The sequence below is a fragment of the Engraulis encrasicolus genome, chromosome 24 (genome assembly GCF_034702125.1).
Source record: "Engraulis encrasicolus isolate BLACKSEA-1 chromosome 24, IST_EnEncr_1.0, whole genome shotgun sequence".
In the NCBI taxonomy this organism is placed as follows: Eukaryota; Metazoa; Chordata; class Actinopteri; order Clupeiformes; family Engraulidae; genus Engraulis; species Engraulis encrasicolus.
This window is the reverse complement of record NC_085880.1, coordinates 25756276-25782418: the sequence shown is the minus strand read 5'-3', so window position 1 is coordinate 25782418 and position 26143 is coordinate 25756276. Positions and strand designations below refer to the sequence as shown.

The 26143-nt window shown below is 42.1% G+C and overlaps 1 protein-coding gene across 2 annotated transcripts; it reads right to left on the bottom strand.

Annotated features, from left to right (window-relative positions):
- Positions 1–1887: 1887 nt before the first annotated feature.
- Positions 1888–26143, bottom strand: p4ha1b (prolyl 4-hydroxylase, alpha polypeptide I b). 2 transcript variants are annotated; one of them, XM_063191213.1, is made up of 15 exons: positions 25853–26143; positions 22618–22700; positions 22308–22404; positions 21599–21750; positions 20922–21059; positions 19126–19365; positions 16250–16458; positions 13132–13308; positions 10850–10920; positions 6547–6646; positions 5443–5496; positions 5191–5256; positions 3716–3784; positions 3456–3552; positions 1888–2610 (listed from the first exon to the last, which is right to left on the bottom strand). In XM_063191213.1, exons 2-15 carry the CDS (start codon positions 22697–22699, stop codon positions 2537–2539), a joined length of 1626 nt encoding a protein of 541 aa, XP_063047283.1. In that variant the 5' UTR covers position 22700; positions 25853–26143; the 3' UTR covers positions 1888–2536. The 2 variants fall into 2 exon arrangements, with proteins under 2 accessions (XP_063047283.1, XP_063047285.1); XM_063191215.1 differs by lacking the exon at positions 10850–10920 and adding an exon at positions 9952–10022.

The window sequence follows — 26143 nt, the reverse complement described above, 5'->3', positions numbered from 1 at the left end:
GTCCATAGAAACTAGCCCAGTCCGAGTAGGCTTCACTCACACACACCAGAAGCACCGCCACACAAACAGTCTCTCTCTCTCTCTTTCTCTCACACACACAACCACGTAGGGGCCAAGAGAGCTCCACAAGATTTTTTTTTTTTGGGGGGGGGGATTGAATCGAATCGTGAATCGTGAATCGAGTTTTTTAATGAGAAAATCTAGATTTTTTTTTTAGGGTGAATCGCCCAGCCCTAACTGTAGGTAGTGAGTTTTGTGGCACCACTATAATACTGCTGAATCCTGAGCATGGCATCACATGGTATTGGGGGAGTGGAGTGGGGTGGGGGTGTGGGGGCGGTAATGAGAAACCTCAGAAGCATTAAAATCCATTGCCACATAATCCAAAGGACATGGTTTAACCTGTCCAAATACGTTGGTCGTTTGGAATATACTGTAAGGGATTGTATCTTTTGAATCCAGGCTGCCCAGCACCTTGGAAAAGTCAGAGTGCTGGTCATGCCGCAACTTTTTTCACAGCTCTCTTCCGAGCTGAAAGTGTCCAGTAAATGTTTTTGCCATAGTACACAGTAGATTTTGTGGTGTTAATTCAAAACTTTGAAGTTCAATTTTAACATTCATGCTGTTGGCCCTACTCTTAAGAATTAGCACTGCACAATTGCAGGCAGCGTATCATGATGGATTGATTAAATGATTCAATTTTCAGAGGAGTTTCTTTGATCTGCTTTCTGGTGAAGCCTTGGCTCACACAAGACGCTAATGTGCAGAATTGCATAGTTGTTTAAAGGATGTGTGAGAAAACATCCCTCACTGCTACACAAGTCCATTCCAGAAAAGGCTGGCTCACGACACGGATCTGACTACAAATGGCCTCAGATATCGATTGGGTCAAAGACGTCCAACATGAAATTGTCCTTCAGTGCAACGGATACTTTTGCTTACTGTTACTGCAAAAAACATGACTTTTTCAGTAATTTTTTTTGGCTTGGCTGTCATGCATTCACTTGAAAAAAAAAAATGAAAAACATGTTTTTTACAGTTACAGTAAGCAAAAGTATCCGTTGGCACTGAAGGACAATTTCATGTTGGACGTCTTTGACCCAATTGCAAGTATATCAGTCTTCCTCATAATCAATCTTCAACAGGAATGACAGGGGCCTCAATAAATTCTAAACTCTAACTCTAAGGTAAAATGTGAAGAGTCCTTATCAAAAACGCAATGAAAGCAATTTGAACACAATTTTCTTATACATTTCCTTTTTTAAATCTGATTTTAAGACAGCAACAAGGCATTGGGAACTGTGTTCATGTTATTGCGCTTTGAAAAAGAGCTCTTCATGTTTATTCCCAGTCAGTGTGACCATGCTTCTTCTTCTTGCTGGTCAAGGTTAAATAGAAATCTAAAATGTCTGTCCACCTAAAACAAAATCCTTAACTGTGTTAAAGGTGCACTATCAGATCTTGCATGGTCCCTGGTCTCAGGGACACTAAACATCAACAACCATGTGGTCAGACGGTGTGCACCAAGCCACATTCAGCCCATCACCAGCACATCATTCTCCAAGAAGGGTTTGTTTTGCACAAGCTCATACGTTACGTTTCAACATAGCTATGAAATGATAACTTAATATACATTTTTTTTTTTTTTCTAAACTACCATATTGTATGAAGACTTACAATATAAATTGGAGCTCGCCCACCCCTGGTCTGTTTTGTTTGGTATTGATGACGTCATGATGCATGATCCCATGGTGCACCTTTAAAATCACTACAACTACAAAGTGCAAAAACACGAGCAATGGAAAATAAAACATTTTATATGACCTACAGTGACTTTTACGAGAAGTGTTGCAAGTGAAAATAGAACATGGGTATCTTTCTTAAAAAAAGAATAGGAAGATGATTTGAAGAACATTCCATAAATATTCCAAAAAATAATTTAGTTCAAAACTGAGGGAGTGTAATGGAACAAGTTTACTTTGGTGTCCCATCATAGCCCTTTTATCCTGATCTGGAGTGTTTGAGGAGAAAGGGGGAGTGTTTGAAAATGGGCAGACTGCAGAAATAAAAGCAATTAAGGAGATGAATGGTGAAGGATTCAGATTTTAAGGCCATTCCCTGCCCGCTGGAGTGTTAAAGGTAGAGTATGTAATTGTAGTCGTTTATTTTGAAAATGTATGGTGCCCATTTACAAATGTGATCTTTTTTAATATGAAATATTTACTAAATAATAACCTTACATTTACAGGTCTGACCAAAGCACACCTAGCTTTGCAGCCAAGGATATCCATAGCTGGTATTTCAAAATGGTGGACATGGAGAAGCTCCACCTACTCACATGGTTTAAGTGTAAATTACCAAATCATGATGAATACTGTAAAAATAAAGGTGGAGGTAAATATTAATGAAAAAGCTAACATTTGTGAATGGGCAGCAAAAATTCTGGAAATAAACTACTAACAATATGACATACTCTACCTTAAAAGGAAGGGGGCAAGCTGGGTTTTTGAAGGAGTGCGGTAAGGAGAGGGAGGAATCACGATGCTTCCTCTTCCAGGGCACAGGGTCGTCTCCACTCCTGCCCTCTTTCATGGATCCATTTGTTTGATACTACAGATGAGAACAGGATAATACAAAAAAGAATCAGAGGTTGCTCACTGAGCATTATCTGGTATATTCACTACAGCTCCACCATATTTACCATGATACCATATTTGCAATCTGTATATAGAAGACCTACACACACCGGCCACTTTATTAGGCACACCTGTCCAACTGCTCATTGACGCAAATGCCTTGTTGTTCAGAGGTCAGATTAGAATGGCCAGACTGGTTTACACTGATACAAAGGCGGCAGTAACACAAATAACCACTCGTTACATCTCTGGTACATCTCTCACAGTACGTCAAATCTTGAGTTGGATGGGCTAAAGCAGAAGTGGAAGACCACACAGAGTGCCACTATAAATCACACAGGCTCACCAAAATTGGGCAATAGAAGATTGAAAAAAGTCTTGATTTCTACTGTAACTTTCTGGTGGTGTGGTCAGAATTTAGCGTCAACAAAATGAAAGCCTAGATCCACCCTGTCTTGTATCAACGCTTCATGCTGGTGGTGTAATTGCGTAGGGATATTTTCTTGGCACAATTTGGGCCCTGTAATACCAATTGCACATAGCTGTCATGCCGCAGCCAACCTGAGTATTGTTGCAGGCAGTTAAGGCAGTTCTGAAGGCAAAAGGGGATCCAACCAAGTACTAGCAAGGTGTATCTGATAAAGTGGTGGTTGAGTGTACATATGGAATAGCTTACGATAGGTTTAGTTCAATGTTAGTTCAATACTTCAATATTCTTTTAAGATGAGTGACACAGACCATCATACAGAGTACAGCTGCCTATTCTTAAATCTTGTGCCCTTGGCGTTGTTTGATAAGCATTGCCCTGGAGACACTTACCCCATTTGTTTCCCACCAGCACAGGGCAGGCTGCGTGCCGAGTGCTGTAGTCGCCCTCCCCACTGGGGAACAGGTTATACCAGAACACCGCTGACCCCTACAGAACATAGCAAGCCATTGGAAGTTAAAGCATCAGTCACTCAAAGCAATCACTCAAAGCAATTACACGGGTCATAATAACATATTTATAATTTATAATAACATTATTATTATTATTATTATTATTGTTATGGAATCAAAAACAGCAGTTGTGTCATTACCTTTCTGGGCCACACAGCAGCTCCTACATCTGGGAACACTGTGGCGCCCCCTGCTGCAACATCACTCATCTACAACACAGAGGAGCAATGGCTGTATAAGGAAATACTACTTACTGAATTAATAATAATCAGCACTATGTAACATTTTTCGATACCAAATGATGTTGTATGGTCTTAAAAAATGTAATACAAAGAATCTCATTTGCTGTGTCTTGTGACCATGATCAGGCAGCTTTATTAAAGACTACAAATGATTGTGTTGTGTAAATCGTTTACTTTGTAATTTTGATGACCCTCCTGATGCACCTGGCCAAAGGAGGTGTGCGAGAAGTCATCAAAAACACAACACTTTGTCAAATAAGCCCAAACCTTAAACCTTCCTGAGGAAAGTAAGGTTCATAATCTCTTGCTTGGCGCAGCCGATTCAAAAGGCCTTATTTCAAACTTTGTTAAGATATTCTCTGAACAAGTGGACTGTGCTACCCAGTCTCTGAGGAATGCATGGGAAGAGGAGTTGAATATCCAGATTGATGATATTGTCTGGGGGGAAGGTCTCAGCAGAATACAATACTGCTCCATCAATGCTAGACACCACCTCATTCAGTTTAAGGTCTTACATAGACTCCATTACTCTAAAACTAACCTGCATAAAATATATCCAACTGTTTCCCCTTTGTGTCAGAGATGTAAGTCTGCAGATGGTACTCTAGCCCACCTTTTCTGGTCATGTCCAAAACTGTATGACTTCTGGTGCAGTGTATTCCAATGGTTTTCTGACATGTACAACTGTGTTTTCAAACCTGACCCACAGGTGGCACTGTTTGGCTACTCAATGTTTCTGTTGCCTCAAAGCATGCGTGTGCAGCACACCATAATGTATGGAATGGTGATAGCAAAAAGACTAATTTTAATGCTTTGGAAATCAGAGGCAGTGCCCCTCTTCAAGACGTGGCTGTCTGAACTCACGTCTCTATTGCATATGGAGAAAATCAGGTACAGTCTGTCTGGCAATCGGAGAGAATTTTATAAGATATGGCAGCCATTCTTAGACCATCTTGAAGACTTTGAAGGGGACCTTGAACTTATGTGATAAGCTAACCACCTCTTTCTTTCTTTTATTTTTGCTGTTAATGTTGTCTTTGCACTAGTCAAGAAAAGTCATTGCCTTAGTTTGTACGCCCTGTCTGTTTTGTGTTTGTTTCTATATCGCCATTTCAATTTTCCTGTAACTCATTTTCTAATCATTGTCTTTTTTTTTTACTTGTCTGTTCCTATATAACTTTGTTGAAAACTTAAATAAACATACTGTCTAAAAAAATAAAAAATAAGCCCAAACCTTGACAGCCTTTCAATGAAAAAATGTTTAAATAACTCAGTTGTTTAACTCAGAAATCTTCATACACACTGTATTTTGCGCATGACCCAGAGACTAAGGGGATAGAAAAGGAGACATGGGCCTTTCAAAGTATACTCACATAAAATAACCAGGTGGCAATGCGATTGCCTGTCCCCAACTCTTTAAAGGCATCAGGTTCATCTTTCTGTGGAGACACGTACAAAAAAGTTACAATTATGTAGTGCCAAAACCTGACATTTCCACCAAATAGATGCCATCAAATTGAACTTCATGAAAGGTAAGTCATGTGATATGGCATGCAGTTAAATTTCACACTTCAGAGTTCAAAGGCATTTTTAAGTGCCTGTGAGAATTTAAGGTCAGTACTCACCCTGCCAAAGTCAAAGTGAGGCTCATACTGGCCACCGACTCCATAATTTGCCACCTGAATCAAACCAGCAGAGGGAGACAAAACACTTAACTTGAGCAAGGAACTGATCAAAACCACATACCTATATTAAGCAAAACAACTACAAAAGAGGGGGGATTCTTCCTTAGGACAGCCAATGTTTTGGTGAGACGAATCTTCATATATTGGACCAAATAACAACAACATAAAGGTACATTTGTCTTGAACTAGCAAGGATGCAAACACAGCTGGTAGTTGACAGCAATACATTTCCAGGAGTTCCTGATGGACAAGTCCTAAAGTGGGTTAACACACGTTAGTTGTCTGTGTACATTGTACACTCCTGGGGTTAAGATGTCTTGGCACAAGGGCAATCACTATGGAAGAGGATGTAGTGTGGAGAGCAATGCTAAATGGGGAAATACATACGTACACCAAGAGATGCTGCCTAAAATAAAGTTCCATGAAAAGGCAAGAAGGTGTCACACACTCAGAGTACCTGACAACAAGGTGTTTTAATCCCGATAACATTTTGGCCAGGGCATTATCAGATTTAAACACCTCATTTGTAATCTGATAACCTTTCGGACAAAACATTATCAGATTATAACACCTTGTTGTCACGAGCTGGGAGTGTGTGGCACCTTCAGCATTAGCCATGTAGTCCTGAATCCATTACTGGTGCAGGAACACACCTGCAACCTTGCCATCCCAATACTAAACCCCTTAACGATGAGGCTCCAACTCTCCATAACTACTCATTAAAATGCAGTGTTAACCCAATACTATTCTGAGAATATGGTCACATTCGATTTGAGTGTTAAATTCAACTCTTTGAGTGCTGAATTTACACTGTGAAGCCATATGCTCTAAAAGAGTTCAAATAAACCCTCTAAGAGAGTGTCACACTCCAATTTCCAATCTCACACTAAATCAATTGGGACTATACAGTATACTCTAATAGTGTTGAATTAACACTGCAGGGTTTTTTTTACAGTGTACTAGAACAGGGTCAAACCTGCAACCCTGCCATGCCAATACTCCTTTACCATGAGGCTGCAACTCCCCACATACTGCATTGCTCACCTGCAGTTCCTCAGCGGTGTCCATCTCCAGGCCAGTCAGGTCCTCAATACGCTGGTTTATCCTCTCAATGATAGGATGCTCATAGGCTGTCAACCAGGCACTGGCGAGAAGGTAAAACGGTTACAATCACACACGACACAGCACTAACTCGACCAAGGTCTACTCATCTCCGGGATGCATGGTTCTCAAAGCATTAGTCAGGGCCGGAGGATGGCAAGCTATTTGGTTTTTGTTTGTTTTTGGTGCAGAGAAGTAAGCATGCACCACACTGAGATGACAGGTTTTTTTGCAGCACAGCTCTTGGGAATGTGTGTTGTCTGTCCACCCATTTCAACAGAAACTTTTGTGAGAACTGTATTCAAAACAATAAAAAAAGATTAAAAATGATTTTTCACAAGAATAAATTAAAATGTTCAAATCAATAAATATGCCTGTATATCTTGGTGCATACAACACAATTCACAGAGCTTATAACTGTGCAGGGAGAAAGAAAGCTGTCTGTATCATGCATCAGAGTGCAGGGGGGGAAGTAGGACAGGACAGGAAGGTGAGAAAGAGTGAGAAGCCCTTTACAGAATCTCCAGTGAGTGAGCCACTACTCCTGTTTGTCTTGGACCGGTGTGCAGAAGCCTCGACATGATAGACTGGTCAATGTTTTGAGCAACATTGCTCAGCAATGTCGCAAACAGAAGTTGCCAGAGCACTTTGCAACTCTGTTACACATTTCTATCAGGGAAGGGCAGTCATAGGCACGTTTTCACTTTAATTCTTTTGGAGAATTGAGAGCCAATTGTGCTTTGCTTTGCCTGGCAACAATGCTCAAAGTCTTGACCCAAGTATGATAAATCAATCACCCTTAGATGATGAAGGTAATGATATTTTGTAAGAATATTTTTTCAGAGTTGCTCTGCTTTGTACACCGAGGTTCAATATTAAAGTGTGAATGTGATGAAGGGAGAAATCTGTAAGAACTCTTTTACTCTACACTGACAGACACCCTTTTCACTGACGTCACTGCTAAGTGTTTACATTTCAGGGAGGACCATCACGTCACGTGACTAAAGCAGTTTTGTTGTAAGCAGTGGTGGCATGCGTGTTGACTGGGAGTGAGGTTTAGTATAAGGGGCTAATTCACACACAGGAGTGTGGGAGGGGGAGACATTTTCATGGCAGAGACGGCCATTCAATAGCTTTGTAACAAACTGTGTTGAGACATTTTTGATATGGGATAGTTTATCTACCAAAATTTCACCAAAATTCTACCAAAATATAATTCTTTTATTCTTATTACTTGAATCAAAGGGAATTCCTCACATAGTAAAACATTTTAGTGCTTTTTTATGTTTTACGTTTTATGTTTTACGCTTTTGTGATGGGTTGGGAAGAGCTCACTGACAAAGGCAACAGCTGAAACGTCGTCACTTTCTTCTGCTAAAAACTATTAAATGAACAATTAAATGAAAATAAAATAAATGTAACTGTATCTCTCCTTTCAAACAAATTCAGACATCATGGTGCTGAAATACTTTTTTACATGGGACCCAGAAAGCAAACAACCCCCTCAACCGGAATAACCAGCGGCAGACGGGCCTATTTTAGAGCAGCGAAATGTGGTTATTGCTGGGTCCAAACATCTGCTGCAGAAGTGAAATCCATTTTACTATCTGCATTCCTCTCAGCCAGTGAAACAACTCCCCCCACACACATACTGGACGCACCTCTCAGAATTGCTCAGCATACGTATGCGCGGTGTCAAGACACTTCCTAAAATGCTACTAAAGTGAAACGCACACATGCATGATATATGCACGCACACAAATGTACATGAGCATGTACACACACACACCGCACTGTCTCTCTTCTGAACTTCCCCTGAACCCATGTCCATTAAAGTGGGATACTACATGCCCTATTTGTTTGTAAGAGGCTCCTTTACACAGCTCCATCACATACAGGCTTCCACTCACGTACACCAAGACGTGAGGCAGAAAGAGCCTTTGATTATACCCACGGAGGGCAAGCCTACTCCCCCTGACCCCACCCTATACACCAGAATCTAACTGCTCTGCCTTCCGAACATCCACCCACACACAGACACACATACATACACAGGCACAGTCCACCCCCAGCCTACTCCAAGCATGACTCCACCCTGTACACCAGAATCCAACTACTCTGTCTTACACACACACACGCACACACACACGCACACACACACACACACACACACACACACACACACACACACACACACACACACACACACACACACACACACACACACACACACACACACACACACACACACACACACACTCCAAGCCAGAGACACATAATCATCAAGCAGAGTAAAACCGTAATGGTTTGGCCAGCGGGGTGGCGAGGGTGTCTATTTTAAAGCTTTTTTTTTTTTTTTTTGAAGAGCTATTTAAGAACGGGTAGGTCATACACGTACATGTAACTGTGGCTTTTCTGTGGAACCTACCATAGAGCTTTCAAGGTGGGGGGGAGTTTGGACCAGGTGGACAGACAACAAAATCAAAATAAAATTTAACAGAGAAAGAGAGAGACAGAATAACGGGGTGGTGCATAGCAGTAGCTGCTCTCCCCAACCTCCATTTAACACAGTTAAAATGCAGTGTTAATTCAACATTTAGAGAGTACTCTGGGAGCAATCTCACCCTAGAGCTTAATTTGACTCTCTAAGTGTTAAATTAACACTGCATTTGTTAAGTGTTGCATGTTTTTACTGCGAACCCGAGCACATCCATGCTCTGCTCGCGTATGTACGTAGATGACTTCCTAGTTACCATTTGGGGTTGCTATGGAGATTGGGGTGGCCATTTTTTATCAGCCTTGCAGGGGCCACAGGGGTCCTCTCTCAGGAGTCTGAGCTGGACCTCTGCCAAGGGCCCCCTCAGTAGCTGGAGGGTGGCCGTGCATCTCCCTGCACACAGACAGGGCGTCCTCGCAGCTTAGACATCACGCTTGCATGTGGTTAAATAAAATGATGATATTAATCACAGCCCTTTCAATAGCAGCTTAATAAATTGTATAGGAACCACCTGGGGCAAGACAGGCTCACATTTAAGTAAAATGCAGTGTTATTTCAACACTTTTCCGAGAATATATGGTGAACATACTCTAAATATACACTGAGTATCCACTGGGACAGTGTAAAATTCAGTGCTAACTGAATCAGTGTTAGTTGAATTAACACTAAATAGATTGGGACCATATGCTGTATTTTCAGAATTGTGTTGAATTAACGCTGCATTTTTTATTGTGTACTAAATTGTAGGGCCACCTGTAGCAGGGCAGGCAGGTGAAGTCTAACACCAGAATTGTGTCAAATTAACACTCTATAGTTTTACTGTGCAGGGCAGGTGAAGACTCACACCTTACCTCTTGGAGACTCTGTACTGGGCGGTGGTGAGTTTCCCCGTTTGAGGGTCGTGTACCGTAGCACGCCTTAGCTACTCCCCAGAGAGAAAAGCAAAAAAAAGAGAGGAAAAGAGAGGAAAGAAGAACAAAATAGAAAGACAGACAGACACACACAAGGCGGATCAGACAAACAGAGGGATGAGAGGATGGACATACAGGCAGACAAAGAAAGAGAGAAAGAAAGATAGATGGTCACTAGCTATTTTCAAACATCAAATAAAAATCACTGTATGTTGACGCAGGGCAAACTTCCACTTAAATCACTGGGCCAACCTAATAGTGAATTACAACATTGATTGAAAGAGCTATTTTAGCAACAGACCCTTGAAAGCAGTGGAAGACTGCACGGCCCCACTTCTACAACAGTGAAAAAAGCCAGTTAACACCTGAAGGAAAAAGTAAATCAAGTGTTTCCTTTACTTTTTCAACTGCTCACACCAAACTAAGCCATTGTCTAAAAGCAACATGGACACTCCTGAGCAGTAACAGAATCAACTCTGCTGTTGGAACTTGGGTCACATCTTTTCCGTGATACCCTATTGGTTGTTTTTGTGGTTGATATACAAGTTCACAGCTAAGAAGTGTCCATGAGGAGATCTTAATGGAAAAGCCAGCGGGGGACGGACGGCGGTTTTTAACAGGGGCTTCCCCGTGTGCTTTCAGCCCTGTGTTGGGTAGGGGACCCATGTTGTGTCGATAATGGGAGCTACCCGTCGAGCTGACCTTCCAAGCCATTACAGTGCCCCGCTGTAGCGACCCAAGGGGTTAGGGTTTGGGTTTGGGCTACTGTATGTTAACAGCCTATTGGGAGCTCATCTCGACGCAGCAGCCCCATCTCGAACACAGAACAGCGCCTTACCTCTTGCTGATCCTGTAGTGGGCCGTCTCCAGCACACCTGTGATGGGGTTGGAGATGGTGGCCCTGCGTAACTGCCGAGCCAGGAGAGGGGTTACACACTCGACAGTACTCTGCTCTACTGTTCACACTGTGTATAACCTAAAGGCCCATGCACACCAACAACGATGACGAATAAACTCTTGAAGACAGTTTGTCCACTCTGAGGAGCAACTTTGACATGATTCTCTTGAGTGTGAACAAAATAAAAATAATGGGCTGTCCCACACATTTTTAGGAATCTCGACGGCACTTTATTGAAAGTGATACAGTTGTCAAAGTAATCGCAATTGCATTTATTTTTTGGTCATAGATGTTACAGCTAACAGGCGAACAGAGCCATTTATTCAAGTGAGGTTTTGACATTGAACCACTGTGGTTCCAGTTGTTTGGTGTGAATGAGACTTCAGACTCTGAAACTGTCCAGTTTAATATCTGAGGGCTCTAGTGTACTTCTACGGAAAAGTAGAGGGCAACCACAAAAAAGAGATCAACAACAAATGTTTTTGTCATTAAAAGGAAGGATAACCTAAGTCCTATTAAGTAGGATAACCTGCCTAGTTTCATTGTTTGTGGACAGTGTTGGGGTAAAATCAAATCATTTTAAGATGTAGTATTCAGTTATATTCTTCTACAATGTTGCTACACTGTTTCCATCCAACGGTAACATCCTGACTCTAGTAGGCTATGTTATAACAGGCTAAGTACTGTAATAATCAAATATTTACTTCAAGAGTAATAAAACATGCACCAAAAGTCAATATTAGTCTGCTGTCTGCTGTAAATGAGCTCCTGCTGAAAGCCTGAAACGAATGCCTGGCACACCTTCGGAACTGACTTTGCAGATATACAACCAAGACAAGATGTGCAAGGCAAGAGAACTTCACATTCTTAGGTTTGTAACTAAGCACTCAGCGTGCACAGCCACACGCACTGAAGTACACAAGTGCCTTTACTGCATCTGATATGCTAGAATCAGCTTCCTGTTCAAATTAGAACTGCCCCAATAGTGTCCTGTCTTAAAGAGTAATTAAAAACAGCTTTTTTCCATCTGCCTTGGGTTAAGGTTAGTCATCTACTCTCTATAATACTTTTATAGACAAGTTTCCAGTTTGTAAACAATCCCTGGCTGTGCACCCCTGGCTGTGCATCCCTAGCTGTGCACCCCTGGCTGCACACTTTTCAACCTCTGATTGTTGGTAACTGACACTCAAAAAATGCGCTCAAGTGGTTGGCTCCTTAGCATCTTGTTTGTAAATGGGAAACCTATGTATAATTTATACTTTCTATATATTTCTCTTCTCTCTTCTCTTTCTTTCCTCTCAAGCACATTGGGTGACAAATATGTACGATAATGCGCAATACAAATCTCATTGCTGTAGCAATTGCAATTGCTATCCATATCTGTCTATTCTGATAGAGTTAATCAATGCACTACTAATAACTAATTAGTCATTCATGCCTAATATTTGTACATATCTTCAACAACACAAGCAATTCATGGCACAGATCCAAAATAGACATCATTGGTTCATATAAATACTATATGTTTGCAGGACCATTTACTGAAGCAGCAGCTCCAAAGAAGAATTCAAGACCAGGTACTGTAAAATCTTCTATGTTCTGTCTGTGAACAAGGGCTTTACTGTCTGAAGCTGGGATCTCCTCTACTGGTAGGAAATGAACCGCTTCAGTGGTAACTGAACCGCTTTTGTGCAAGTGACCGCATGCCCGTGGCCTTTGGCAAATCATTTCTCTGTCAGACGCCAGGCACGTTTGGTCTTTCAGTGTAGTATGAAAGCTTAACCTTACCATGGAGACAAACTGTGCTTCCAACCATACAGTAACAAATAACTTAAGAGGGGACAGAAGGGGGGAAATGTTGTCTTTGAACATGCTCTGTAATTTACCAATGCACATCCACACCTTTTTCTACCTTTTTTCTTTGGGACACCTATTCTGAGGCTTAACTATTTAATTGTATATGACAATAAAATATCTTGTAGTCTTGGGATTAACATGCTTCCAACAACAAAGCAGAAGTGAATTCCTGCATTCTTTAAAAACATTCTGCTATTCAACAAGGATCATCCCACGTCAGAATTTTGATTTACAGTAATTGCTTCAACAACATGAACATCCACCATCACAATTATGACTTAACTGCTTCCACAACAGAGCAGAGGTGAGTCCCTGTTGCAGTCCACAAGAGCAGAGATATCTGGGGCAGTGTGTGATGTACTCACCCTGGGCTTAGCCAGCTCCTTGACTTTGGCGATCTCACTGTCAGAGATGATGTCATGGTAACGCACAATGTATGGCCGGTCCCACTCGTCCTCCTGCTTCACGGGGGACAGCAGGTACTGGGGGTTATGGTCGTTGTCATAGTAGCGGCAAAACAGCCGGCTCTGTCGACGAGGGGTCTACCAAAGGAAGGAACAAAGTGGAAAGATGGCAAGAGATAAGTAGAGCATCATCATGGACCTGTCTGTGGGTTGCTGTGCATCTGGTCTCTGTTATCTAAGGGAGCTGCCATTTTTCCTAATCCACCCACATCTGTTTGGGTTGCAGCTGTGAGTGCTTCACTCTCTTATTGTCAAAAACCCCATTCATTTTGACCTTCTGTAAGCAATAAAATATATTTACTTTATTGATTGACTTTAATCATTTCATCCTCACTCCCGTAGCTGAGGCTGACAATCACAGGACGACGGGACTGGAATAGTTTTACTACTTGGCAGGGCTTTTACTTTCTAAACTACTTTTAGCTTTTTGACAGCTCTGGTTAAAATATCATACCAATGCGCATCAGGGCTTCTTTGCAAGGTGTTAGTCACGGGATGCATTGTATGTAGATGAAAGAGACACGCTCGTTTCCGATGCGATGGCCTGTGAGGTGAGGCCTCTCTCAGGCCTAAAAGTTGTTTGTTAATAAACCTACAATACAAAGAGAGAGTGAACATTTTTTCACCTCCATAAAGTATTAATTATGATAGACTTCCCCCCCACACACACATTCAATATTATCATACATACATCACACACCCCTTGTATTTCAATAAGCTTACGATGCAGTACACATGCACGTCACCAAAAGCAGACGCGAAAGTCGAACTGAATTGTTAACAAGAAAATTGAATATAACGCCACTAGGGCCCGACCGATAAGTTTTTTTCAGGGCCGATACCGATACCAATATTTATGGAAATGGGAGGCTGATAACCGATATGTACAACCGATATATAGAAAAAATATTCATAATAAAATAAAATAAAAAAAGGGGGGGGGGGACTGTGGCGTAGCGCACTAGGCCCCCCACGTTTGGGCTTGCATGCCCACAGGGACCCCGGTTTGGGTCCGGCCGGGGTCACTTCCCAATCCCGCCCCGTCTCTCTGTCCCACTCGCTTCCTGTCACCATCTCAGACTGTCCTATCAAATAAAGGCATAAAATATATTTAAATATATTTAAAAATAAATAAATAAATTAATTAATTAAATATACATTATTATTATTATAAATAAAAAATATCATATGTTAATTATATATACACACATATTTAGTTAATACTATATAATAATTAACTTTTATGTCAGATGTCAGAAAAAATACAGTCAAAATCACATAGGCCCAGATAGGCCTGTATATTTCTGTAAATATATTGCAATAGTAGTTTACTTAAAGTAAATAATGCACACTGAAGCACGTATAACCACAGCCCTTCTTCCTAGAAAAAAATCTGTGGTACAACCAAAGATTCTCTATTATGCATTTAGATCGTCTCTGGTATAACCACCTCTAGAACTATTCAGTTGTGGCTGTACTGGGCTACTTATCGGTTTCTGGGGGGTGACAGAGAACGTGGGGACATCAGGATGAAATATTGGAAAGCGATCTATGCGCAGTGTTGCCAGATTGGGCTGTTCCCCGCCCAATTGGGCTGCTTAGAATGGCAGTGTGCCGGTAAAAATGGCATTTAGCAGAAAAACCCGCCCAATCTTTGCCATAGAAATCAATAGAATTGGGCAGGATTTTGTGCTTCTAGGCGGGTTTTGAGCTTTTTTGGGCTGGAAATCATTAGCCTCATCTGGCAACCCTGTCTATGCGTGCCTGCTTCTTTAAAAGTGAGCAGCAGCTGCTGACTGACAGCAGCATTCAGAAAGCTACGAATCATCGCAGCGCGGGAGAATGATAACACCGTTTCCAACATGCATAAAACTTCTCTGATAAACACCCGCGCGGGGTATTACAGCAAGGTGAAACAATGGCATTCAGGACTGAGTATAATGTAATGTTTTCATGTCACAAATAAAGGCGATTTACAAAGCAGTTTCTGGAACATTGTAGCCTACCTAGTGCACATCTAATTTCTGGACAAACTCCCTGCAGAGCGGCCAGCTGCCAGCACTTTGATATCACACATCGGGCGTGTTTAAATGGTCAAAGGGCTTAGCGACGCGCAATACAACTAATTGGTTAAACGAGTAGAACTAGAGCTCTAATGTGCCTTTAGTGCCTGAGTCACGTTACATACGTCTTCATAAAGTTGTTGACATCATGGTTGTTAGTGCAAGCCTGCTAGCTACTTGGTGGTAGTGGGACGGCATAGCTGTCTGGCTACCGGTAATATGATGTTATTCTAGATATTCGAACCGCAGCGACAGCCAAAACGTAATGCTATTAAAGTGAGGATATTACGAACAATCATCTTTGGTTCTAATATCAATTTGTGCTTGCTGTGTAACAGTTATTACGGGACAAGACAGGCTTTCACAGGCTACCTAGCTAGCAGGCTCACCAGCACTAACACATAATTAGCCTCAGGAACAAACGCAAACACGTTGTATTTGGTCCTCATTGACCATGGCTTTCAGTCCACCTCTCGTGTAGGACTACAGCCACGATCACATTTCCATGTAGGGCTTTAAAATTTACTGAACACTATGCTGAGATTACTTTGTGGACATCCGTTTCAGTGAGGTGTCATTCTGCTGCTGTGGGTTACGTAGTGAGCTAGAGCTAAATGCTGCCGCCTTGAAACAGTATCCACCCCGCCCCCCATGTGCGTGCCGCGGCCGCCTTGAAACCGTTCGCAGCCTTGTTGATTGGTTGTATACTGTGTGCCAAACCAATCAGATGCTGTGACGGGCGGGGCAATGCTCTCATGAATTAACTCAAAGTAGGGAGAGCAGAATAGAGGTCGCATTCAGAGCGAAACGGCTGGAAAATTGGTTGTGAAAGTTATATAAACTTATCGGTGGAAATTTATTGCAAGTATGGCCGATACCGATATCCCAAAAATGCTAAATATCGGCCCAATATATCGGTGCGGCCGATAATCGGTCGGGCCCTAAACGCCACTCACCATTTTGATGCCCTCTCCTCTGCAAAGCTTCTCGTAGACTTTCCTCTCGGGCAGGGGGTCCCTGGAGCGCTTCCTCTGCGCCTCCCTCTTCTCCGTGCCGTTCAGCTTCTGGCCCTGGCTGGACTTCTGGGCCTCCTCCGCCTTCCTCTGTTTCTCCATCTGGAACTCAAAGTACTTCAGGTTGCCATTGGCGCGCTGGTGCGTGGGGTCTGGAAACACAGAGACACCACCAGTCACAATATTGACTGTGCTTCCAAACATGTGGCCAAAAGAGTTTTTTCAACAGTTCAAAATCCAAGATACCATTGGCCTGCTGGTGAGTTGGGTATGGACAGAGAGACAACATCACATTGGCATCATATTTGTATGGTCATTTCTGTCATTTTTAAGTACTTCAGGTCGCCATTGGCTCACTGGTGTGTGGTGTGTGGAGATACATACGCAAAAAGACAAGAGACTAGGGTTGCCAACTGTCAATGAAAAAAATACGGGACACTTCATCGTGGTGGGGGGTCCGGGGGTCCTCCCCCAGAAAATTTAGCATTTCTTAGATGTAATTTCCGGCATTTTAACGCATTTTAACGTCCCGTGTCCCGTTTCAGTTCAATACGGAACCTGTACGTTTATTTCTAAATACGGGACGATTCCGTATTTCAAGGGTTACGGAGACATCCCCGTACTGTGTGAGTGTGTTTCCAAACACATGAACGAAATATATTTTTTAAAGGATTGAGCGCCATTGAAAAACAGTTGCTGTGCCTCCAAGGAGAAACCAGCGACCAGAGAAGAGCAACTTCTGGGGGCTTTCCCCTATTTAAAATACTGATTGCAATTGTCAGAATGACCATTAAACTGTGTTGTTGCAAGATCATGAATAAAAACTTCGATCATCAATGACATCGAGTCTCGAGGTTTGGGGCCACAAGAAGTAAAGGGAAGAAGTAGTTTACATCCAGATAGACATCACCATATTGTGTGAGTGTGTTTCCAAAATAATTGAAAACCATAAAAATGACTTATGAACACTAAGATGTGCAACTATGCAATCTGAAACCGGAAAATATGAGACAACTGGCGTAACTTCAACGGGTCGAGTTATTTATTGTTTTGCCTTGGTCGAAGGAAATGGAACACTTACATAATAATGATGATAAACATTCAGTGATAAAATTCATGTCTGGCCGCTGGCCAAACAAAAGTATAAATCTCTGATATTTGTGGACCTTCTATGGATATGGTATTACAAATAATAATAGCGTAATAGATGTATTAATAGCGCAAATATCAATCACTTAAGGAATTTCACGTAATTCTGATATAAGCGTCTAAGTATATGTGCCGTGTGAAAACTGATACCCAAATAAACCATTGTGATACGGGTGGTGAATCACGCTAATGCCTCATACCATTACCAGGCTACTTGTATGTCGGGACCTTTGCCTTTTTTAATACAGCAATCAGTCTTTTTTGGGTGGCATACTATCAGCATGGCACATCTTGACTCTATTTTGCAAAACCACTCCAAGTCTGACAGATTTCAAGGGCATCTTCTGTGCACAGCCCATTTCAAATCACAGATGTTCGATGGGTTTCAGGTCTGGAGTCTGGCTGGGCTGTTCCAAAACCTCAATTTTATTCCGGAGAGACCATTCTTTTGACTTGTGATTATGGTCATTGTCATAAAGATGAAGTTCCTCTTCATCTTTAGCTTTCAAAGAGAAGCTAACACTGACTGGTATTTGGAACTGCTCATAATTCCCTCCACCCTGAGTAAGGCCCCAGTTCCAGGTGAATATAAAAATGTCCAAAAGCATGATGCTGCCACCACCATGCTTCAATGTAGGCCAGGTGTCATTTGGATGATATGTAGTGCTGTTTTTGCAGTAAACATACCTTTAGGAATTATGTCCAAAATGTTTGACCTTTGATTCATCAAACGACAGAACACATTTTCCCACATATGTTTGGGAAACTTCAGGTGTCAGTTTGCAAAAGTAACTCTACCAAGGTTGAACGTTTTGGGCATCATTTCAAAAGATATTTCAACATAGCAATTCAAAAATGACCCTACTCATCTGTGGGATGTTCTGGAGTGGGCTGTGAGATGCCCTCCCAATCTGTCAGAATAGGAGCGCTTTTACAAAGAAAAGTGGGTACATTTTGCCACATCAAGATGTGCCCTGCTGATAGACTCCAACCCAAACACACAAAAAAGCTGAAGCTTCTGCAACCAAACATCAGTTTAAGGGTGTGCATATTTATGCAAGCATGTACATTTTGAGGTGTTTTTTATTTCATTTGTACAGGTTGTACAGGCTATAGGTCATGTTAAAGGGACACTGTGCAGGAAATGGTCAAAAAAGGTACTGCAACTATGCTGCTCATTGAAACTAGGCCCTCTATTGCCAAATTTGACCTTAACATGAAAGTTTACTAAGTAATAAACAAATATTTTCTAGTGTGGTCCAAGTACAGTCATTTTTGCAGCTAAAAATGGCTATTTTAGGAAATTCAAAATGGCGGACTATGGAGAAGATCCCCCTTTTCATGTATGAAAATTTCAATTTTTCCAGTCATAATGAATAGTTAGAATTTGATGGTGGTGGTAAGGATTCATGAAAAAGGTAACATTAGTGAGTGGGCAGCATGAATTCTGGAAATAAACAACTAAAAATCTCACACAGTGTCCCTTTAAAGCTGGAAAAAGTTGTGCATTAATTGGTCTTGCTCTATTTTTTCACATTCCAAAAACCTGGCATTTGAACAGGGATTTTCATATCCACTGTATCTCTTAGCTATACAGTATATTGTTATACCACAGTTTCTTTGAGCAATATGTCAGTTATCTGTCATGCATTATATTTAGTAGTACTCACCCAGTGCGAGGAGTCTCTTGGTAAGCTCCAGAGCCCTCTCCAGCTCCCCTTGCTGGTAGATGGCGTAGCTGAGGTAGTCGATGACGGTGATCTTGTCGATGGTGGACTCCTCTCCCTCGTCCAGCTGCCTCAGGGCCTGGGCCATCCACAGCTCTGTGTGGTAGTAGTCTGCGTCAGTGTAGGCGATCTTCCCCAGCTCGTAGCAGTCCTCCACCGTCATGGGGCTCTTGTGGATCACGCCTGGGAAGAAGGCCACACATGAGATTCTGTTAGTAAACACACTCTAGGGCCCAGTCGTGGCTCAGTCGGCTGTGCACTGGACTGCTACGTGGGCGACCCGGGTTCGATTCCCAAATCTTTCCCACTCATTTCCTGTCCCATTCTTCACTGTCCTGTCTAAAATAAAAAGTTGAAAACCCCCCAAAAATGTTTTAAAGAAAAGAAAACATACTTACCTATGTATTGAAACATCATAATTTGTCCTGAAAGAGGCAACCACACCTATCCCTTCCAACACATGACATTCGAGAACATTTACTTTGAATACTCTTGTCCACCCTCAGAGACATCACTGGCGTTTACTAGTTGCCCTAACCAGAATAAGACAGTTTCAACAGACTGATTAATAATAGCCCCAATTTGATCTTAAGATCACTTGCTTCACATAATCCATTCTAAAGGACCATCCAAACATCTCCCCACTTTAACAGGATGGCATGAGGTGCTATTTTATTTCAACCCACATCCTCTTTTGAACGTATTCTTTTACAAATGTCTCTTAATTCCTCGTTTTACACATGGGACCTATTTATTCTACAAGTGAAACGTAGTACTACAGTATTTTGAGTTTAATAGGTTACTAAGGAGTGGTGAATCAGGTAACATGTATGGTTGCTTGAGCATTCAGTCCGTTAGCCATTTCTGTGTCACCTTCAACAATGGTCAAACTTGCCATTCTTCAAAACAGTGCAGCCTCGCTCTGGAGGTGTTCGCCTCAACTCATTGTTTGATAAAAAAAAGCTTTGGTACTATCTTCTTCAAAACCGTATGGAATGTGGGCATGTTTAAGACTGATAAACATCTCCATCTTTGTGATCTTTTGCATGGGTGACACACTTTGCAGTTCTGTGGTCAGACCACCCACACAAACGCTATAAACAACTCTTTGTCATGCTGAGATAACAGTGAGCATGCTAGCATGCTTTTTCTAGCCAACTGCACTGTCATTTTTGTTAAAGATATAGTACATTCATTCGTATGTTGTTTCATTTGGCCGCCACCAATCCTAACAGCTGCTTTGAACAAATATGGGTCTCAGTCTCCATCCCGATTTATTGCTGCATTTCAAACGCAATGAACTTTCTGCTAAATGCCAGAGCTCCTCTGAAAAACCTAATTAACACTGGATGTTTTCCTTTTATTATTCACACATCTCTTTTGATCATACTCAGTCACTCACATACAAAGCGTTACAACAGTAGAGGTCCCATCCTGACATTCACTCTGTCAATAACAAATGCATGATTACAAACACAAACACAAACTCAAAAACTAAAAGTTCAGACAACACTGCACACTGTTCTTTCTTTCTATTTTATGTCTTGGAGCGAACAATGCATCTCGCCCAATGCATCTTCAGGATTGCAGATTCGCCCAACCAGAACACGCAATGTTTTCTGAACATCTAGTACTGATGTCTTCTTGCCTCACACCTGCACCTGGACTACTGAAGGCTTTTGCATAAGGACTTCCATATACTTTTGGTCACAAACTCAAAACCTTTTCGCCATACTAACCAGGCAGGTTCCCGACGGAGATGGTGTTGGCGTCCAGCATGTAAGTGTCCTGCAGCCTGAGGAGAGCCTTGGCAGCTCCAGTCTGGTCCTCATCTGTAGGGAAGAACTGTCTCTGGACGGTCAGGTTGGAGATGAACCCTAGAGGGAAAACCAAACAGTAAGAAAAAAACACATTCATTTACTAAAGTCACAAAAATTCCACACAGAGGGAAATATTGTCAGTTTGAAATTGTATTTACCCTGTCTTTCAGAGAAAAGGCATTCAGTGAGATGGCATTCAGCGTGCCTTCCTTACTTTTTCATTCTTGTTATGTGAAATCTAATGAGTTGAATCTAGGTTCACCTTATCGTATTAAAATAATCTTGCACAGTCAATAACAGTAGTTTGTGTTTCTTAATGAGTAAGAATAATATTTCGGCAAAGCATCTGCACATGAATCCGTGATATTCAGCTCACCTTCTGAGGCGCCCCAGTCTTAATATCTGAGACAGCTGTCAATATATTAGTCATGTGTGCATATTAAAACGATACAGCACCATTTCTGGAAATAAGCTCATTTAACATTTTACAACCTTTAAATGTTTAACTCAAGTGGAGATGTAAAATTAGCTCATTTCTAGAAGTGGTGCAGTATTGCTGTAAGCATTTGCAGACTGTCTTGTAGTATCCAGCTCACCGTCGGTGGTGTCCTTGAGGACCATGCTCTCCAGGTCTCCCCACTCGGTGTTGAGCCGCTTCATCAGCTTGAAGGCGTTGACGGGGTGGCCTAGGAAGCCCTCGGGGTCCTGCGTGGCAGTGGCTGTCAAGGTGTCCAGCTTATCAGCCCACCTGGACAGGACACAGTGGCATATCATTACCGCAGAGATACACCAGCGGCGACGCGATTCGAGAGATTGAGGAGACTAGAGTATGTCCGTACAGGCAGAAGGCAAAGCATTCAAGCATTCCCATTGGCTGTGGTCACTGACCTCTATACAGTCATTGGCTGTCGCGGCTTGTCGCCGAACCGCGTCATAGAAAGTTGAAAAGATTTCAACTTCAAATTGTCGCGCTCGTCGCGCAAATCGCTCTAGTCTCCAGAATCGCTTTTGTCTCTCGACTCAATACAAAGTCAATTACTTCCGTCGCTCGACTCGCTTAGATCGCCGCTGGTGTATTCCTGCGGTTAGCCTCGAAATACCTAGTGAACACTGGTCCACCTGTCAACATTACCATTACAGACGTTCATTACAATGATATTACAGATGACAAATTGCAACTTTGTACTTTGTACTGTGTGTGTGTGTGTGTGTGTGTGTGTGTGTGTGTGTGTGTGTGTGTGTGTGTGTGTGTGTGTGTGTGTGTGTGTGTGTGTGTGTGTGTGTGTGTGTGTGTGTCAAACTCACTTTTTGACTTGCTCAAGTTTGTTTTCCTCTGCCTTGATGTAGTCCTTGAGTGACGTCACTAAGTCCTTCTCTATGTAGAGCAAGTCTGTCATCTGACCTGAGAGGGAATAGATAGTTGGACATACAGATGGAAGAGAATGAATTAGTAACAGGTAACTGTATTCATTGATTTGTTAGACACAAATCCCATCTGAAGTATTGACATGTTGTAAAGATGTTGCAAAAGTACAAACATGTTTAGCAAAAAAAATCATAATAGATAAAAATGTCAAATTACCACTAAAAGGCAAATGAAAGCAAATGGTCTTACCGATGGAAGTGTAGAAGTCATTGTGAGCCATCAAAGTGGGAAAGAAGCAACTCAAAATCAATAGATTACTTAGCCGCCCCATCCTGGGAAAAGAACAGGAAAAAAAACCATCAGCACATCCTCTCTGGACCTCTTCAAAAGGCAGATGCGCATTCTGGAGTCAGCACAGTCAAACTGCACATACTCTTGCCATCATAATGCAATCCAACTAATAGCTTTGTTGGAGACAGACCAACAGTGAAAATGCCATTGATGCGATAAAGGAGAGTAGAGATCGATGATATGTTGTTTGTCATGGCCAATAGCAAGAGCTTATAGTCAAACAATAATGGTTGAAGGCTGCTGATTTGTTGGTGCTGAGGCCAATTTGAGAGTACAGATATCTACTTTTCCCATATATCTACTGTCCCCAAATACCCCTATTTTAAAAATAGACCTGCCATCATTGGTATAAGATTGACAAAACAGCATGTACACTTGAAGTCGCCTTTACCATTTTAAAGAAAAGGTGCCATAGCTAAATGAACTGATATAGCTAATAACTGATTACTGTTTGCAGATTTAGAAATCAGCCAAATATTCAGTCAAAGCATAAATGCATACATGTACGTATTAAAATCCAACCAACACGTTTAGAAGTCATTAGTGGGTCAAATGATGTTTTCTTTCTTCCTTCCTCTTTTTCCTCCCCTTCTCTCTGCTTGTAAGTAAACAGGGCAGCTGTGCCTCCTGCCTGCCTGAGCAAACACGGCTGCTGTGTGATCCCTGAGGGGATTCTAGGGGGGATGAGCAGCATTGCTGCATGCAGCGTCTGAACTGCCACCTATAGACACCTATAGGACAGGGGTGGGCTATTATACGTTGGCCCAAGGGCCATATTGGGTTTAGAATAATGGTCGGATAGGGGACAAATCTTGCAGATAATTCGCCTGTCAATAATGTGTAATAATGTTGGCTGGCATGACTTATGAGCCATTTCATTCCTAAAAATTGTGAATGTACAGTATAGTAACCTACTGTATAACTCACAAGGACCCTCTATTGAGTAGTAACTTAATTTTAAGAGTGTTGCATGAGCATCACTTTGTATTATTTCTTGCAGAGCCTCTGCAGGCCAGATGAAATGGCTCAGTGGGCCGCATTTGACCCCAGGTCAGAGTTCGTCCACCCCTCCTATAGGGGCTACTGAATGCCAACTCTCATAACATTTCAAGGAAACTGTCAACACTGTTCATTTCGAGTAGATTCATATGTGTTGTATAGCATGCATGCATATGCAGGATCAATAGAGATGAGGCCGGTGCGAGAAGAATGCAAGAGGCAGACAATCACGACATCATGAATCACTGCATGCAAGGCAAAACGCCAGGGTGTACACGTGGAGGGGGTCATTTGGGGTAAAGCGTCCAGCGTGTGAATGCATGTGGCAGCATGCGTGTGTGTATGCAAACAAAGTAAGTCAGGCAAGTTCACCATACACTATGCAAGTGCTTACTGGCAATCATACTTGGAGAGAGAGAGAGAGAAAGAGACAGAGAGAGCGAGAGAGAGAGAGAGAGAGAGAGAGAGAGAGAGAGAGAGAGAGAGAGAGAGAGAGAGAGAGAGAGGTGAGAGTGGAATGCCATGAAACAAAAAGGACAAAGCGAGCAGAGACACGTTTGTTAAAATCTGGTTTTCCATCTAGTATGCTCTCTCTCTCTCTCTCTCTCTCTCTCTCTCTCTCTCTCTCTCTCTCTCTCTCTCTATCTCCTTGCACTTTTACCTGAACAAGTGAAATGGGTCACTGTCAGGGCAAAAATACAGGTTATTTTGGTATATAGCAATTCTGTGCATAATGAGGGCATATGAATAGCCTATTACATTTGCAAATGTACAATTTGTTATTTGTTTCACAGTATGATTTGGAGCTCCATTGACATCTGTTTGGTATGTTTGGTACTGGAATAGTAGGCCTATACTTTACACTTTACATTACATCATCCTAGATGTGTGTATTCTAAATCTGGTTGTGTTCTTTTATAGCACACGACATTTGTGTCTTTTTGTGGAAAGCATCCTCTAGACTGGCCTTTTATTCCAACCACTGGCTGACGTAATTTCTGACCATCCTGGTAAGAAAAAAAAATACAAGCACAGGTGGCTACTAAGTAACTTGCAACTTATGCTTGGAACACAACGATGCAAGTCAAGGGCAACCTGATTAATTCTGACTGAATGGCCAATATCGTTTCAAAAGGGATGCCAATGCGTGTAGCCTATGCGTTAGCCTGCTACAATAATACGTTGAAAAAAAAACAATATTCACGTGAGGAAATTCACACCAATTCCAAATACACGATGACGACGTAGGCTACAGTTACGAACACATAACTGCCCAGCCGAGAACTTTCATTTGACATAATAATCTGATCAACAACTTGATTTAGTAGTCTTTAATCCAAAGATGTTCTTTACTATGAAGTAGGTCAGTTTTGAAGCTTGAGACTAACCGCACCACATGTGATGGAAAAGCAAAAATAACAGGAAAAGACAACCCTGCCATTCCCCTTTGCTCTCTGTGGAAAGGACTGCCACGTCTCCGACCCTCCCCCACAGCACCTCCCGAATGCCCGGAGCAGGACCTCATGAGCGGTCCACATAAGCTCAGAAGGCTCCATGTACGATTTTCAAATGGAGAACACAGTCTGGAAAGACCTACTAATTTGTTAAAATAGAGTCGTTCTGGAGGCCTAATTGGCATGAGTTGTCATGGCCGTGCTTTGAGCATCCCCGTGTGCGCAAAAGGAAGAAGAAACCCCGTAACTTCGTCACTACCGTGTGTTGAGAACAATCCTATGCTTTTGCTGGTTGATAGCCTAAGTTACTGTGCAAGTTTGGAAATTAACTTTGGGTTACGTTTGAGTTTAGTTTGAGTCGTTGTCTGTATTTCAGTAGCCTTTACGTCTGCGTATAAACTCCAAAACATCACAGGCAACGCAGATTGCGACTGAAAGTAAATACCGTTCGTTCGTTTACTCATCCAATGAACACTCGTGAACAACAGCATCCCACATCAGTTTTTGAGAGAATAACGTTGACACTATAAAAGACTGTCATTCCGCCTACCAAGCAGGCAGCTAGTTAACTGGTAACTGTATGAGGTTATCACCTTGTTGGTGGGGTCTGCAAGGAGCCTACTTAGACAACACATTGGCAAAAACATTAAATATCAAGTTACGCATACAGTGCGGCATACCTTATCAATGCGCAATCCCAGCAACTCGAGTGTAGACGTTTGCCTTGCTGTCTGGCTATCCCTGCGAGCCGAACCGTTCCTGCTGCTCGCGTAGAACTTTCTGGAGCGTCCCACTGCAACTTCTTATCTCCGGCGTATCCTCCCCGAGCTTCAACTCGCCATCTGGTGGTAAAAACCGCTTCCCCAAGTTTTACTGCGCGATGCTACGTGCAGAGTCTCACACACTCTAAACTTGTCTTCAGAAGGTGGGGGAACCCACTTTTTGTCTGAGCATGCGTTTACCTCCCCTGA

Coding starts and splice junctions, on each gene's coding strand:
- p4ha1b (XM_063191213.1), bottom strand. CDS start 22,699: ATGGGGCGGCTAAGTAATCTATTGATTTTGAGTTGCTTCTTTCCCACT. Junction 5,497..6,546: donor ACACCGCTGAGGAACTGCAG/GTGAGCAATGCA, acceptor GGTTTGATTCAG/GTGGCAAATTATGGAGTCGG. Junction 5,257..5,442: donor CTCACTTTGACTTTGGCAGG/GTGAGTACTGAC, acceptor GTGTCTCCACAG/AAAGATGAACCTGATGCCTT.